This window comes from Rhipicephalus microplus, chromosome 2 (assembly GCF_043290135.1).
Source record: "Rhipicephalus microplus isolate Deutch F79 chromosome 2, USDA_Rmic, whole genome shotgun sequence".
NCBI classification, from domain to species: Eukaryota; Metazoa; Arthropoda; class Arachnida; order Ixodida; family Ixodidae; genus Rhipicephalus; species Rhipicephalus microplus.
This window is the reverse complement of record NC_134701.1, coordinates 225,979,952-225,997,454: the sequence shown is the minus strand read 5'-3', so window position 1 is coordinate 225,997,454 and position 17,503 is coordinate 225,979,952. Positions and strand designations below refer to the sequence as shown.

General features: G+C 44.6%; 1 protein-coding gene across 1 annotated transcript in view; it reads left to right on the top strand.

The window, feature by feature from the left end:
* Oatp26F (Organic anion transporting polypeptide 26F) overlaps positions 1 to 12,418 on the top strand; it is a 107,684-nt gene extending 95,266 nt beyond the window's left edge. Inside the window, exons 2-11 of the mRNA XM_075876634.1 lie at positions 2,246 to 3,237; positions 3,366 to 3,465; positions 3,965 to 4,086; positions 4,488 to 4,658; positions 5,238 to 5,327; positions 7,229 to 7,421; positions 7,893 to 8,049; positions 8,808 to 9,001; positions 10,415 to 10,479; positions 11,632 to 12,418. Coding sequence (XP_075732749.1) covers positions 2,463 to 3,237; positions 3,366 to 3,465; positions 3,965 to 4,086; positions 4,488 to 4,658; positions 5,238 to 5,327; positions 7,229 to 7,421; positions 7,893 to 8,049; positions 8,808 to 9,001; positions 10,415 to 10,479; positions 11,632 to 12,020 — 2,256 coding nt within the window. The 5' untranslated portion in view covers positions 2,246 to 2,462 and the 3' untranslated portion in view covers positions 12,021 to 12,418. The remainder of the gene's footprint in view (positions 1 to 2,245; positions 3,238 to 3,365; positions 3,466 to 3,964; positions 4,087 to 4,487; positions 4,659 to 5,237; positions 5,328 to 7,228; positions 7,422 to 7,892; positions 8,050 to 8,807; positions 9,002 to 10,414; positions 10,480 to 11,631) is intronic.
* The last annotated feature ends 5,085 nt before the right edge of the window (positions 12,419 to 17,503 follow it).

Genomic DNA, 17,503 nt, shown 5'->3' with positions numbered 1-17,503 from the left:
GCAACATTGCTAGATTCGTTCTCTCTGTCTCGGGGTTTGCGTGTGACATTGTCCAGCCTTCGCTACGACGCCAGCTTGCGCAACTGACATATTGTCTACATGACATGCCCAGTGCCGTTGTTATATTGCATTGATGCAGCACGTGGAAGGCTTGCCTGATTTCTCTGATTATGTGCATTTGCAGTAACTATCGAAGCTTAGTGCACTTGGTTCGCATTGGTAAAGACTGATTCAATCCGTAATCTTGACTCTTGACACATTCAGCTAAAACGGACTCATGTTAGACGATGGGACAAGCGCTGGCGTGGTCGTCTCTCATATTTCCGTTTTATTTAACGCTAAAATCAAGATTTATACGTTTCAGCTGCTCGCCCAACAAGTTTTTAATGAGCTAAAGGTTCTGCGGTTCCAATTGCGAAATGTTACGATCGCCTTGGTACATTCAGCTGGATGTGATTTTTCAACCAAAGCGGGGCCAAATTAAGAGTATAATGTTCGAATACACGCGCATAGCCTCTTTAGTGTGACCTTCTTTCATATTCCTCCGAGACGTCCGACCTTCAAGTCGCATGTTCTGTTGCCAGCCGCACGCAACGTACGGTCTAGCTAGCTTCTCCGCTGACCCGAATTCTTCACCGCCCAGACCACCGCAAACACGCGAGAGAGTGACACAAATGTGTACATATCTTCCGTTTGACAGTAAGCCGACCGCCGAGGCATCCCTCGTCATCTGCCACCGCTTTTTATCTTCAACTTATCCGCGGCACATCCATTAAGGCCAGCAAACGTAAGCTTCAGCTATAAGCCTCGGAGCTTCGACTTCGTCACGTATTACACACAAACGCACTCCGAGCCGCAGAGTGCTGCTTCAAGCTCGCGTGCTCTGCATGTCCCGTCGGTGTCGCACAGCGATGCTCTTTTACAGGCGAGACCACGTTGAGGACCTTTGTGTGGCACTTGTTTTTTTTTCCCCGCCGCCACCGCATTCTTCGGGCATCACAGTTTCCGCTTTTTTTTTTTCCTTCTCTTTAGTCTGAGATACTAATCTCTCTCCTAGCGTCCATACGCGGGGTGCTGAGGTAATTACGTTGAACGCGACTCCTCCCCGCTCGTTGAAAAGTGCTTCGCTCTCATCTCTTTTTTTTTTCCTTTCTCTCTTGTCGTTTTTGTTTTCTTCTCGCTCATTGGCTGCCGTCGTCCTATTGACAGCGGGGAAGATAAATCCCGGGGATTACTGTCTTGCCGAGCCGCCAGCTTTGATTACATCGTTTACTCTGCGGCTTAGCCCGCGCGGCCAGCGTCTATCTGCGTTCCCGTCATTGTTCTCCGTGCAGGGAACGTCTTTTGATCTCAGTATTTAAAAACAAATGCTCTACTTCTTGTATTCCTTTCTGTTTTTTTTTTGTTTGCGTACGTTGACGCAGATGCTCTGACGTCGCTGACTTTGATTTATAGTAGCTTAACGCAGTGATTACTGGTTATCCTCGACGGCGATCCCTAATGGAACGCCTGCCGCGTGGATGTCGCTTTGCATGCAAATTTCTACCACCGTCAGTTCCGCTTTTCCCCCATCGTTACAGCAACAGGACAAGGTGCATAAAATAATGAAATTTATTTACCAAGCACGCGATCGAGCTTCAGGGGCTGGCTGCTTATGTCGCCGGCGTATCCATATATCTCCCGCGTCGTATAATTATGCGCATAATTTAGCGGTCTAGCGTGCCGTTTGATTTAGCGCTTAAGGTACACCCTTATCGGGCTTCACCCGTTACATAATATTTATTACGGCGAATGTTATTCCAGTGTAGGGGGTTATGTGGTGGCTAAGGAGGGGCGAGTCGCTGGTGGCAATTTAATAAGAGCGATCCTGAAAGGGCGAAGAAGTACGCGGAGCACGGCGTTCTAATATCTGGAGTTTGAAAAACTCGGAAGGGCCGACAACTGGGCAAGTTGGTGGGAATTCGTACTACTGAAACGGTGCCACAAGTAAGACGAATGCACACAAAGAAAAGAGAACACAGCGCTGGTGTTTCGTGTTTATTTTTCTTCGCGTGCATTCGTCTTACCTTGCGGTCCCGTTTCAGTAGTATGAATCTGAAAAAAAACTCGTTAGGGATTCTCTTACATCAATTGAGTACGCCTCGTGGTTTCCTTGTGCGCGTTGTTAAAAGCACAGAATGGTAGCAAAGAAGCAAGCGTGCGCCTGTGTAAGTGTTAAAGAACAGTTTTTTTTTCTTTTTCGCAGGAGAACCATTCCCGAGACGGTGGTACCGAACGTCCACACACGACCAAGGATGACACGAGCGGAGACGGGTCCACGCAACATATCACGAGAAGCGAGAAGCTCATCACTGCGGTACTGAAACACTGAACTATCTGCCCACTTTCACCTTCGCAGAAGTGGTTGTGGTATACGTTGCGCAGCATTCATATATATTCGAATCAAATCTACGCCTTCGACGATGACTCTCATCAGCAGTGACAGGCAGCGGTTCGCCCGCGATGACAGTGTCTCCAGTATTGGCACCATGACCAACTCTCAGAGCAACGAGCCCCTGGTGGTCGGCAAGGCTCCCGTCGTCCCAGATGCGCTCGGTGTCCGCGACACCGCCGTGCGACCACACTCGACCGACGCCGATGTCTCCGGCGACGCGGGAGGGACCTGCGGCTGGGGCTGCCTGCGACCCCGCTGGCTGCAGCGATTCCGCACGCCTCCGTGGGTGCTCTTCTTCCTGTGCTGGGCGGGATTCCTCCAGGGACTCATAGTGAACGGCTTCGTCAACGTCGTCATCACGACCATTGAGCGGCGCTTCCAGTTGCGCAGTTCCGAGAGTGGCCTGGTGGCCAGCGGTTACGACATCGCGTCATTCGTTCTTTTGGCGCCCATCAGCTACTTCGGGGGCACTCGTAGCAAGCCGCTCTTCGTCGGCGTGGGCTGTCTCGTGCTCGGCCTCGGCGCGCTTGTCTTCTCCATGCCGCACTTTCTAGCCGGCACGTACGCCTTCAGCACCGAGGACGACAGCGAGAGCCTCTGCGTGGCTGTGGCCAACGTCACGCGGGGTTTCTGCGCTCACAGGGAAGCGCTAGGCGGCAGCGGCGGTGGCTCCCTGAACCAGTACAAGTACATGTTCCTCGCCGGTCAGATGTTGCACGGTGCTGGCGCGACGCCCTTCTTCACACTCGGCTGCACGTACTTGGACGAGATCGTGTCCACCAAGATGTCATCCGTGTATATCGGTGCGTGGTTTTGCATTCTGCTGCGCGACCCGCTACAAAGCTCCAATACTTTTAATAATTGTACAGAAAAACAGTTCGTAGTTGGCAAGTCTAAGTCACCTACTGTGCATACTTTCTTTTCACTGCAGGTATCTTCTACACTATGGCTATCATCGGTCCCGCACTGGGCTACATCTTAGGAGGCCAATTTCTTAAGATCTACACTGACCTCTCCGTGGACGCTTCAGTGTAAGTCGCTGCGATGATTATGCAGCACTGCACATTACTGTGGGTAGTTGTGCGTGAACAAGAGTGTGCGCGGGGGTTGGGCGTGGTAATGGTGGATAGGTGCGACTTTTTCGCGCTCAACAAATAAGCTCCCCGTGTAACTGTAGCGACACATGTTGCATTGCTATGTAGTGTATTACATGGACACACCATTTGTAACACTTAAAAAACCAAAAGACTAGTGTCAGTCATTACAAACCATTAGGTAAAGTAATTAGAAGTCATTAAAAACGTGGCTGGAGTCCACGTTACTTCGCTCACAAAAATAAATGAAGTGCGTAAACGCACGTGGGCGCACATGTGCTCACATCCTCGTACGCACATGCACACTTGTGATCTTAGTAGTTGCAGCGATGTTGAGATCGCAGAATGAGCGCGAGGTAGAAAGCAGTCCAGTCTATTGGCGTCTGCTGTGAAATGGCGCAGTGTAGAGGTAACAGTCGCCTTTCTCGCCCAACAGTCTCGGCTTGACGCCCTCCAGCGGTGTTTGGGTGGGAGCCTGGTGGATCGGATTCGTCGTGTCCTCCGTGACGGCATTCTTGGCCGCGATCCCCATCAGTGCCTTTCCGAAGGTCCTGCCAGGTACGTCTTACGCACATGCTCTGCTGACCATCTTCAAACACACCATGTCTCGCGTTCAGGGTATTGCCGACTCGGCAACAGGCCCCGCCGAATCGTGCTAAGGCCATTAAACAGGCTGTGTAAATCAAACTTACACTCCCACTGGGAATTACTATAGTTTGTCTTAGAACGAGTACAGTTATGCCGGGGAAAGGTCTCTGTGTGTCCAGCTGAGACATTAAAAAAGATACACTAAAGTGCGTATGAAACAAACACTCCTAGCCGCTGAGTACAGATATGTCCACTCAGTACGGCAGAAAGTAAACAAAAATATTTTGGCGTGTTCATTATCAACGAACCTCTCGCACTTAGTAGAACGTTCTTGGTGTAACCATATGCACTGCGTCCTTTCGCGCGCTCAGGTTCGCTGAAGCTGCAGGCCCAGAAGAAGTCTGAAATGCACCAGAAACTGCAAAAGAGCGAAGCTGTGCAAAGTGGCTTCGGTGCTCGGGCCAAGGACCTCCCGGCCTCTTTCAAGATACTCATCACCAACCCGACGTTTGTGTTCCTAAGCCTGGCTGGAGCCACAGAAGGTGCGTCACGAGCTCACGAAGTGCCTCTGCCTGTCTCACGAGGGCGCTACTAGTTCGCCGCTGTTTTGCCCGTGCATTGCATGTGACTCTCAGTGCTGAGCAGTTCTTTTGTTTATCATAATTGCTTGTCTTTGTTTGCACGCGAGTGTTGCCTGAAAATCTGGAAATACATTTCGTCAATTTTCGGCAAAGGTGCTGAACTGTGTTCGCCTTTTAAGTTTCTGGAAATTTGAGTTCATGGGCCTGCATATATTTGTTCCTAAAATTTTCGTCAGTCTGTAACATGTTGTTTTTAAAGACCGAAATGCAGATGTTCTCAAGTAACCACACAATAAATATATTTTCGTCGTTTCTTCAGTTTCTATCCCAAACAGGCATACTTCTACCAAATATTCACCTTTAAACCATAAAGGTGCACCTTAGTGTACTCCCAACAGCAAGAACTTTGTTAGCCTTCTCAAATATTGCGCTCTTACTCGAAGGGTAATTCGGCCGTATTCTCGTGGTGCTTTTTACATATTGATAGTGAATGTCGCAATTCATCGGTTTACGTTCATTCTTCCATTGAACTCCTTTCAGGCATGCTGGTGTCTGGCTTGGCGACATTCCTTCCGAAAGTGATCGAGTTTCAGTTCAGCATCGCAGCCAGCCTAGCAGCTCTAATAATGGGTGAGTAATATAATATGCAACGTGACTATATCAGCCTCCGCGCCAAATTTATTCGAGCTATTTGTTATGTATGAAAATCTTACGCGCTGTTATTTATCAGTTCACGCGGATTGACAACACATTTTCTTGCACTATACCGATGCACATTATGGCTATCAACTGCGCGTGATTACTTCGAAGCGGACACATGGTATTCGCCAGCCTTCGAAAGTTCTCTAGCGGCCTAACATAAGCTTCTTTTCAAAGCTCCTTTATTATCTTCCTCGAGTCACACCGAGTTCGGCTTGTCTCTCACTTATTTCACTTTGTCTGTGTTGTTCTTCTCATACATAACTTTACGCATACCTTCACAGTACATTCATTCGCTCCTCTTGCATTGACACTCATATACTCCTCACAACTTAATGCTAAAAATAATCAGCTTTCAGTACTTAGCTCGTCGTTGTGGGCTGATTGCTATTCGGGGGTTTGAATTGAGTATGAAGGCAGAGCAACTGTGAAAGTTAGCTTCTCCGCATACATATTCTTAATGTGAAAAAGCCAGCTTTCAGGAGCACCTTTGAGCAAATTGAGTTCGCACCGACATGGCGTGTCGATGTACACAGTAGCGCTTGTTACGGGAAAAGTGAGAACGCGTTTACTTCATAATTCGCTGCGTCACTATCACGGTGTCACTGTGGACACGGCAGCGTTGAAAATTGGATCCATCTGATGCTCACACTCTGAAAAACGACGCGGTAAACATTTGTGCGGACTCCTCCGCGCTTCACTTTGCCAGCAGAACGTGTAAATATTTCCAGTTTTTCATTTATTCTGTTACAAGAACCATTGCTTCCTTTTTTTTATTGGTCGCTATTATTGTCCTTGCTTCAAATACAGCAAACACGCGTGAACGTGCTATATCGGTAGGCTTATGCATAGTTCCGCGGTGCCCGTTTGTCGAAGCTCTCGCAAAGTTTGCGTTCGCAACTGAACTTAGTTTCACCATGAAGTGCCAATGGCGCGTATTGCCAGACCAATCTTATTGCGCTCTCCTCGATGAAGCTGCGAACATTGTTCTCGCTTTATGGGAACATTAGCTTTGAAACAAGGGCCGTCTGTACCCACCGCCCCCTTTAGCGGTCGTGTGTGCAGCTGTACACATCAACTGCGGAGGCGCGTCACGCACCGCGTGTTCCTTCAACTGGCTTGAAACGCAGTGTGCACATTTGTAATGGCTTAGTAAATGGGTGGGCAAACAGCGCTCATTTAGCTTCATTGTGCTGTGTATTGGTGCACAGGATCAGTTTGCGGGAAACACAACCACGTTCGACGGTCGCTCGACCTACCTTTTTACAGAACCAAGAATGACAAAAGTATTTTTGTTTGCCCGAAACAGACACTGTCAAAAAACAAAACTGGGCCTGCATTTCTAGCGTAATATTAGATTTTGTATTCAATGATCAAAGCAGACTGACCGCAGTATAATTGAATAAATAATTACCGCTAATTAACATTAATTCCTGAAAGATATGCAAAACAATGCATTGCTTAATTTTGTTATTTGGGGTATAATATGGACTGCCCTGGAGCTAGGTTGCGTGAATTTGACACATTTTTTTAGAGAGTCTGCCGTGATTCGCGCCCGAAGGGGATATAACGGGCATTTCACCTAACCTGAACCATATTTCATCAAAACCAGTTCATCTCGGATAGTTCAAGTTATGTCACCACATGCCTGTGCCTCTGATTTGCAAGACTGTGAGTTAAAATTTGTCAAGAGTTAGAATCTTTGATTTGAACATCTTTCTTTTTGACAGTCGTCATTCTCCGCATGCATACCTGGCCATGTTGTAAAACATGGCTAGGCAGAGCTTCTGGTTAGAAAGTTGACTGTGTTGTTTTCACTTTATGTCCTTCAGGTGCAGTGACTGTTCCGGGTGCTGGTGGAGGCACGTTTTTAGGTGGCTACTTCGTTAAGAGGTTCAACCTCCGCTGTGCTGGAATTATCAAAATGTGCATCCTTTGCTCCCTTGTGCCATTGGTCACCATCTTTGCCTTCTTCTTCAGCTGTCCAAATGTCAGGTTTGCAGGTGTGAACCACAAAACCAACAAGTAAGTTACCCATGGCATATTTAGTAGCTGATGTGAATCTGAGATATGTAACATTAAAAATATTTTCTACTGTAGCATGAAATAAAATATTTTCAATTCCTGTGCTTGCCAAAAATGCATCAATACATGAACAATAGCCATGAACAAAAGTGAAATGGTACCAGTATAAATTTATAGCATATTATCCATTAACCCTTTTTAGTAATACTCTGGTCATTTAATCTAACACATCAGTATGAACATTGGAAGGACAACTTTATCATCGATGGTGACATCAGTTTTTTGCTGTACAGTATAGATATCAAGAACTGTGTGGTGGCTACTTGGAACAGTGGGCTGAAATGATTACTTTTTTGGGTGGGGCCTTTCTTGAAGTGCTTGCAGCAGGCACCTGCTATAAGTACTTTATCTGAGCGTTGACATGCACAAATGCGTTATCAGCTAGTTATTACATCTACTATCCTTCCACAGCCTCACTGTGGGAGTCGACCGCTTTCTCAGCGAGTGCAACAACCAGTGCCACTGCCAAATCGAAGACTTTGACCCCATTTGTGGAACAGACCATGTCATGTACTACTCAGCCTGCTTTGCTGGCTGCCAAAAAGTTCACCACTATGGATCAACAAAGGTGAGCAAATGTTCAGTACCCTGATTTGGAAGGGGAATAGCTTTCTCTCTGAACAAAACAAATTAAAGTAACATATAGCAAAGAATATGTTCTTTAGATGCATAGACTTGATTGTTCTAGTGATCTTAAGCTCTTCTGTTGCTGACTAAAACAGCAAGCAGATACAAATAAATGGTGTGATTATAGTTTTTTGGGGTTGTTTAATGGTGGTATAGTATTCTTTATCTTGACTTACGAAAGCTTCATTTCCCCTGTCAAGAATGCATCGCCAAGGGCAGGCAGACCAAATAGTTATGTGATGTTCTCCAAATCAGCACACTTTCTTGATGGTTGATTCAGTGACTTTTGTGGGTCCTTTTGTTGAAAATGGTTATTCTTGCACCACTCGAAAAACTTTCACCCTTCCAATGGGCTACCTTAAATGTACAAAGTAATGCCAGCCTTGCTTACACGTAAATTCACGTCATGATTATGTTCTTCTCATCTTTCGCCTACTGTACCATACCTGTTTCATTTATTGTGCTGCCCAAATGATTATGACATCCTGATGACACAAGTTTGTGGGATGGAATGCCCAGTTATGGGAGCCATGTATTAGTTGGCCAATAAACAAAAATGCATGTGTACTATGCTTTGGCTTTAATGTCATTGTAACTTACTCCTATGAGGAGTAGCAAGCCAGAGAAGCACTCTCAAAGCAGACCTGTCCTCTTTTCTCTTCATTTAACATTGTCGTCATCTTCTTCGACTGCACACAGGTCTATGAGGATTGCCGCTGCGTTGATCATCCAGGCCGGAACATCACACTAGAAGGCAAGCAGGTGACCATCCAGGCGGAGCGCGATAAGTGTCCCAGCGAGTGCAACTTCCTCGTGTTCTTCTTGATTGCAATGTTCGTCTGCATGGTCTTCACGTTCCTGGTCAGCATGCCATCACTCGCTGCGACACTCAGGCAAGTTTTGTACAAAAATCGTGGAAAGCTAGGGGTGGGGTGTGTGTGAATAACATGACCACACCGGTGGGGCATGGTATTGGTTTGGGATAGGCCGATGTTTACCATAATTGTTGGAAAATGCCCATCTGGTTGTTGTGCAGGTTTCACTGTCATTCAGTGCTGGGAGGCACAAGTGCCAAAGTAACCTCGTCACTTTTCTTGTTTACTCACTTCGTAGGAAAATTACAAGTTCAGTACTTTACAGTACCTGCTTTTGACTTCCAGGTAAATAAAACAAAGAGAAACAAGCTCATCTTTGCATTGAGTTTTGATAGTAAGGTCTTCAGTTTAAGCGAGGGGTTAGGAAAAGATTGGGGGAGGAGGGCGCTGCACTGAAATGTCCACTTCACCCAGCCCACCTAAAATAACCCGGCGCATGTCTATGACCATCAGTCACATCATCAACAATGGGTCAGCTACATAGGTACACGTATTGTTTCGCATACGCACAGTGGATACTTTGCTAGTTTGCATGATAGTTAATGATGGCATAGAGCGCACTTTGCAACTCTAGGTGCCTCTGCGCAGTTAACAAAGGGCCAATGTCACCCGCACACACATTCCTTCAGTCACGGCGTGGTAGAGGTGACCAGTGAGAAGTGAAGTATCGCAAGCAAATGAGAAAACGATGTGAATGAGGCCTTGTAAATGCCCAGTGCAAGTTTAAACACTTGCTCAACACCCAGCAGTCTTGATCTGGTGGTTGCATTCATACTTGTAAACATTGTCAGTCAAAAAGCAAATGTTACGCATATTTGAGGTGGAGCAATATCAACATGCCAGTATTAGGTAGTGTTTCTTTATTTTGAAAATGCATGAATTTGTAATTCTAAAGAGCACAGTGTTTATTATGCTGCGCTGACAATGCAACACTATGAACGACAAAAGCAGGTGTTTCGTACCCTTTGCTAAAACGACACGTTGCTGCCACCTACCTGTGGCTAACCATTCTACAAAAACTTTCGTTTCTTGAAATTACTGCCAGATTCGTCGATATCACACAGCTCCTCCAGACAGAAAGCTATAGTCGTTCGATGACCTTTGGAACAAAGCATGCAGATACGTGTTTTGGGAAAGAGCACAAAAAAACGAGAGGACACAGCAAGAAGACAACACGGTTGCTAACTTTTAACTGACATTTACTTTTTCAAAAAGAAAACATATATACACGGAAACAAATTGGTGATTTTAAAATGGTGATCAAACAGCTTTAGAGGTAGCTGAAGCTTTTATTGTACGAATGCTTAACACCTGCTTTTATTGTACGAATGTACTAGCCACACCTTATGCAATATCTCAAATGAGGTCTCTAAGGTAATGAAAAGAAATGAAATTAAATTCTAAAGCTGGTTTCTACTGGTTCACGTGCAGGTGTGTAGCAGCTAGCCAAAAGTCTTTCGGCCTCGGTATACAATGGATTGCAGTGAGGCTATTAGGTAAGTCTTCATCAGTTTTCAACGAATGCTTTCCTCTTGGCTATCTTCTCAAATATTCTTTATAATCTGGCATCCAGTAATTCATTCAAAGTACTCAGCTTGATGTTCACTATTTCCAGCGGAAACAGCGAGGAGTGGGCTGATATATCTATATTTAAATATGAATATGCTGTACAGTCATATGGTCATGCTGATTCTCATGAGCCACTTAAGGCTTTTGTAGGAATCTGCGAATATTCGAAAATCTCAAATAACTATTCAAATAGTATGCTATTCGATTTGGTACTCTGATTACATATTCAAAATGCCGAATAATTTTGTAATACTTTTCGTTTAACTGACTCCAAAACTCCAAAAGAATAACACATTGGAGCATGGAGATAGCACTTTTCTTGTTTTAGTTATTGGATTACCCATATACACGCAGTTCAGTCTTTAATGGGGCCACTGGGGCAGTACTAATAACGTATGAAAGTGCTTGTATTTAAAAGTGTAGTTACGTCTAAGTGATAACGTCCTCACTCTGTTATGCTCATCGTGGGGTTTATGGTGTTCATTCCTCAAAAATTTTTTAGTTTTTAGGCCTCAGTTTTATTCAAAATGTGGGGGCAAAGTACAACCTTGAATTTTTAAGTAACCTTTGTATTTCAACTTGCAATTACAAAGTATCTCATATGCTGTCACTGCTTATACGATCTTTTTTAAATTTACTTAATCATGGCATTTTTTATCAGCTGAAGTTAGTTGTAATGTTCATTTATTAATGTTGTGATTATTTGTTCCAAACAAAATAATGTTTGTTTTATTCTGGAACTGTTTTGAAAGGAGTTTCCATACTGTTCGAGCACTATTTGAATGATAATCAGATTGTGTTCATATTTGATACGTGATCATCACTATTTGATTTGTCCTAAAACTTTCTATCCGCAGACTCATAGGATCTTGCCTTAATGACCGTTTGTCTCCCTAAAACACAAGGTTTACATTGAACTTATAACCAAGGTATCAGGTCTCACCCCTTTTATGCCTAACTCTAAGACATTGTAATTCTGTGTGGCTCATAATTTCCCTTAATTTCTTTCATTGCACAGTGTTCCCATTAAATAAGCATACATATGTTTCACCCATTGTGGTTTCACCTGTTTCTTGCAGGAACCATTCCAGCACCAATTCTGTTCGGATTCCTCATTGACCAGAGCTGCGTGCTATGGCCTGGCTCGTGCGATGAGTCTGGTGCATGTGCTGTCTACGAAAATGGCCAGATGGCACGCAACCTTCTGGCACTCCTGGCCACCGTAAAGTTCCTCTCATGCCTATTCTTCTTCCTGTCGTGGCTCCTATACAAGGCACCTGAAGGCGGGGACGAGGAAGATGGTGACATTGATGCGACTGACAAAGAAGAGTCTGGCATTGCCACCATCAAGCAAAAAAGAGTGGTTACGGCACCGTACAAATCTGCTACAAATGGATCTGTAGCAACAGAGCAGCAGCAGCACCAGAAGCAGAATCATCACAATAGCGATAGCAGTACATGGTTTTGAACACTCCCAAGCCAAAAAGGCTGCAAGTAGAAATAGCCTGAATCTATGCAGGCTACTTTAATTCATCTTGATGATGTGCACTTGGAATTGCAGGTATGGGCTTTCGACACTGTGTGTCCGCAACTACCAAGTTTTGTAATTAGCACCAGCATGGGGAGAAAGCTTCAAGTGGCTGCTACAAGTATCATTTCTAGGCACAGTTCACGGAGCTTGCATCACAGATCTTGCATCATGTGCATAGCCAACGTACGATTTCCCTATGAAAGGGCTACTAGATGCAGGCCCATAAAATTTTAGCTGCACTAGAACAGTACTATCTGCCGCAAAGCCACACTGGCAAGCAACATCCATTTGTTACAATTAGTAACTGCTATGGATGCCTGAAAGACCTTCACAAATCTTGCCATGTACAAGCTGTGTATTTTGCAACCAAATCTTGCAACTGGCACCACAATATGACGTTATTCAAACAACCAATGCACCTTCCTGATCACCATCTGTTCATAAAACCACAAAGCCCATGTATCTATCACCTTCCTGCCAGCACACATACAGTAAACTGGTCGAAGAACTTTAAGAAAAGACAATGTTATGAATTGTACACTTCAGCATGATGTTTCATGCAGATGAAGTAGCTGCAGTGTATTGACTGCCTACAGAATTTCATCATCTGAAAACTTTCAAAAACTTCTTGGATGCCCGAGACTTCGTGCAATTTTTCGTCTGCAAGTGTCGCATAACTTCAGCAGCATCGACATGTGATTCTCAGAGTATGTTGTGCAAGTCTTCAAGCTAGTGATTTCGTGTGAGTGTGTGTGAGGAACTGAAGGTGTGCGCTGTACTAAGAATTGTGTAAACTGTGTGTTGCTGGATGTCTCGTTTAGAGTTGAGGTGTTGAAAAAAAGGGACCTCATTTGGTGGATTGGTAGACAATGCTGCTTTGGTGAAATGAGCATCAGAACTTTGGCAGGAATGCTACAAGCTATTGTTAGTGCCTGTTCCTGGAAGATTTTTTGTGGTCTTTGTATTATGATGCCCTTACAAATTGGTGGGGCGACATATCTGTATATGTGTAGTGTCCGTAAAGCATTTGCACTTACGTAGTGTGCACACAGCTCACATTAGGGCAAAACATGCAATGCAGCTCTCACGTATCCTTTTATTTCGGAAGTACGCAGTCTGAAACTGTTTTGAAATCACTATTATTTGTACTACAACAGAAAGCAAATCTACATTTGCTGCTGTAATCTTTGCTGACAGGACAGTGCCCTAAATTACTATTTTACAGATACTAGCAAACTTATAGTGCAAGAATACTGGCAACATTTAGTTCAATTGTTATTCATAGCCATTCAAACATGAAATATACATGGGGTCCACTCCAGCTTTTGAATACAAGAACACCTTCATATGTTGCATTCATGCCAGTTAAAAAAAAAGGAAGTTTCATAGGTTACTCCTAAGCTCATGCCATCTTCTACAGCCCAAGGGCAGCTTTAAAATGAGAAATGCTAATGTATGGTGTGGTCCTATACTAAAGCAAATATTATATTTTTATTTCTAAAACAGGGAATAATTTATTTAACCCCGTCACAAGCATATCAGGCCAAGCACTTGTAAAGTTATATATTGCAAAACCTTGTTGTTTGCATTCCATAGTCTTATATAAACTATTGGTTAATTGAGAGTTTGGAGCATAATGGTCTAGTGTTCGTTTGTTACTTCTGTGATAGTGAATCAGGTGACATTTATTTCACACAGAATGATAGAAGCCGAAGCTAGCGTGATTGTCAGCAAACCTGATGTAGTTATATTAACACTGCCACTTTTCCGGTCAGTTTTTTAATGCTCGTATGTTTATTTCTATTCTGGTAATTGAAGTACATCAGTTTTCATATTAATGTTTGGTTTTGTTACATTCCCTAATGCTGCCTACCTAACACCTTTTTCTTTATTACAGTAATGCTGCGAATGACTCTTGGGTAGTGGGTGAGTGAGCATGCGTAAACGGTTAAATTCAGCCGTTTAACTACCAAGCCCGTCGTCACACGGTAATAACTGCTGTGAAGTACAATGAATGACTGTGCATATCGCTTTCAAAGGTATCATTAATGCATCATTTGACGTCTTTAGCTGTCTTACAAGTTACTTGCTCCTCAAAACTAGTGTTCCAAACTGACTGACTCGTGGCAAACAAATATTACCATGTGGAGGTATAATCATGTTTCAGTATTTCTACCATCACCCTTCAAAGAAACAAAAAATTTTTGTACAAAGCATAAACTGTAGCAAAGCCCTGTCTATTACAATTGAATGGACACTAGTGCAAACACAGCGTGACATCAGATTTGTATAGTCGTCAAGCGTTCTACAACAATGAGAAGGTCTTCTTGCCTTCTATGTCACTGTACAGATGCAAATTTTCTATAAAAAATTACAAACAGAACAATGTGTGGTGTGTGCTGCATTTGTTATTAAAAGTATATGCAGTGTGTTTGTTGGAAGTAATCCCCCGGGGTATAATAACAGCTAATATGCTGTGCTGCTAAGCTCAAGGGCGTGGGTACCATTGCCACTATGGTGGCTGCATTTTGGTGGGGACGAAACGCAAAGAAACCCACTCAGGTGCACATTAATTAAGGAACCTCCAGGGTGTCGAAATTAATGCATAGTCCCCCACTACGGCGTGCGTCAATTATAATAATGTTGTGGTTTTGGCACATACATCACCATAAATCAAAGCGAATGCCTTATATGTTTCATTCGAGCGTGACATTGAGTGAATAGTTGGCATATTACACAAAGTCGCATGATCACCCTTTAGGTCGAGGTGCGCTACTTCTTTAGGTCGAGGTGCGCTACTTGTGCGTCTACTATGTCTTAACAGCGTTCGCGAAACAAGAAAAATGGTGTTTGTGTGATGCAAAAGACGAGGTAAAACAGCCACACTGAATAGCGTTCGCTTTTCAGCCGTCCAACGAAGACGTAAGGAAGCCACTGATTTTTTTGTTACAGCTATAGAAATAGTATTACCAATAATACCGATGCCTCTGACCAGTGATCTTTTTGTCACATAAATAGTGTGCATTTTCAAGTAATTGTGGAAGCGGGGAGGAGAGCAAAAGAGCAAGACGCCCCAAGCAAATCAGCAGGGTCTTTAAAGCTTGAATGGCATAGTCGTTTCTGCTCCGTTGCCCCAAAGTTTCACCCTACCTCGAAGCGTTCAAGTGGCAGGACGTACAAACAATACCTGCCACTGACTCTTCTTTTTTTTTTTTGAACCGAAAATGACGTCTATCACTTTCTTCTTTCAGAGCACATAGTTTACAGTCAATGTCTTAATTTTAAAACCGCAATCACGCATGCATAATTAATGCGTTTCTAAGAGCAGCGGTCATTTATATCCGTCAAACTTTATCGCGGTGGCAATTATATGAACACCAGAGACGCACTTTCGCCGTCACCGTCATGTTAGGTGTAAAGTATAAATCGTTACTTTCATCAAGAAATTGTGGGACCCTTAAGCTTCGCCTTTAAGAGTTGAATGCGATAGCAAAATCCGGCCCCTAGTGCACCCTTCAACCGCTAAGTGCATACTTATTAATGTGTTTTGTTACATTCACACGCACGGCTGCTGACCCGCAGGTCGTGGGTTCGAATCCCGGCTGCGGCGGCTGCATTTCCGATGGAGGCGGAAATGTAGGCCCGTGTGCTCAGATTTCGGTGCACGTTAAAGAACCCCAGGTGGTCGAAATTTCCGGAGCCCTCCACTACGGCGTCTCTCATAATCATATGGTGGTTTTGGGACGTTAAACCCCACATATCAATCAACATACACACGCACGCACACAAACACGCACACAGTAGATTGGACCAGCGCGCGCTATTATCGCCGAATGGGCTCGTTTTTTGGCGTGACACCTGTCGAACAAAATGCGTTAAAGGGGCCCTGAAACACCTTTTCAAGTAACAATGCAATAAATTCACTAGAAGAGCTTATTGCTTCAAAAATTTAACGCCGCAGAAATTTTAAGAATCCGTCCAGAGCGAGTGGAGTTACAAAGGCTTGTCATATGCTGCAATTGCATTATCTCTTTTCTCGTGCCGACGAAAGCGCTGGAAGCTAAGCAGTGAGGGGTGACAGGGCAAAGAAACTACCGCGCTTCGTAACCTGGAGCACTTTTTTTTTTTTCGAACGCGCGGCCTTTGCTGTGTGATTGCGTGCACACGCGTGGACAAGTAGCGGCCTCCCGCAGCTATCACGGTAACTAAATTTTTCGGTCACAGACGCACAGACGACTTTTCGCTCACAACCAATGAGGCCGCCGCCGGCGGCAGGTTTTCTGCGACATGAGCTCTCTAACGCTATTGCGTTAAAAGCGCCTGGTCGCACATGCAGGCGCGCGAGGAATCTCGATGGTCACCAATAGACGGCTGCAATCATTGTGCGTGCCATGCTTCCACCGATCTATGTTGAAGCGAAAGAGAGCGCGAAAACCGCTTCATTCCATGGAGCAGCCGTATTTACTCCAGCGTTTTGTGAAAATAAGTGAGATCGGCGTATAAAGACGTTAACTGCGAGCCTTAGTTTGGATAACATTCCAATTCGTTGCTATTACATTCATTGGTTCGCTGTTGTGGTGAAACTCGTGAGTTTTCTCGAGTTCACGTGCGCTACACTGAGTGGATATTGAGAAGAAAGAAGTAGCAGCCGTTGAGCGTGTCGCGCGTGCTGTGCTTTACCCTAACGTCTGGGATACCTGCGAGATTGCTCGGACAGTCGAAGAGCGCACCTTTGGTAGCCACTTTGAAGCACTCAAGGTAAGTGCCCTTGAGCCGCCGTCTTCAAGCCTTGTTTCGCGGTGGCTCGATGGCGCATGGTCCAGGACTCTGCTGACGCGTGAAGACCGAAATTTCCAGTGCTGGATCTACAGCCGTATAGCACGTTTAGATTAGGGCACGGCGCCTTCGTACCGTTTACGTATGTCTTTTTCTTCAAAAAGCTGGCTTAGCAGTGGCGAATATATATACCTTAACCCAACATCTATGGTTTTCGAAGCACATGACCGAAGCTTCATTGCAGCTGTTTCGCTGAGCAAAGCCTGAGGTGCTAAAAGATGAATTCCGTTCTGTGTTTTTCTTTAACCTAGCGGACGTCCAATTAATGTAAACACTGGCGTGATTAGGCGTGCATGAGAACCAACAACCGATTCGGAACAGCCCGATCAAACGATCTTTCTGCTTACAGGACGTTCGTTTCGCTCGTGTCGACAGCAATCAGCAGCAGGCCGCAGTATATTCGTTTGTAAGCAGAGCCACTATGCATGATTTTTATGTTAAAACAATTCTTTAATAGGCTTTCTTAAGGCGTGGTTTAGTTGGTGTAGTGCGTGAACATTGTTCCGACGAGATGTCTTCTCACACTTTTGTGAAGTCGTTCGACGGGCAGACGAATTTGGCGCCGCTTGAAAATGTCTGACCAA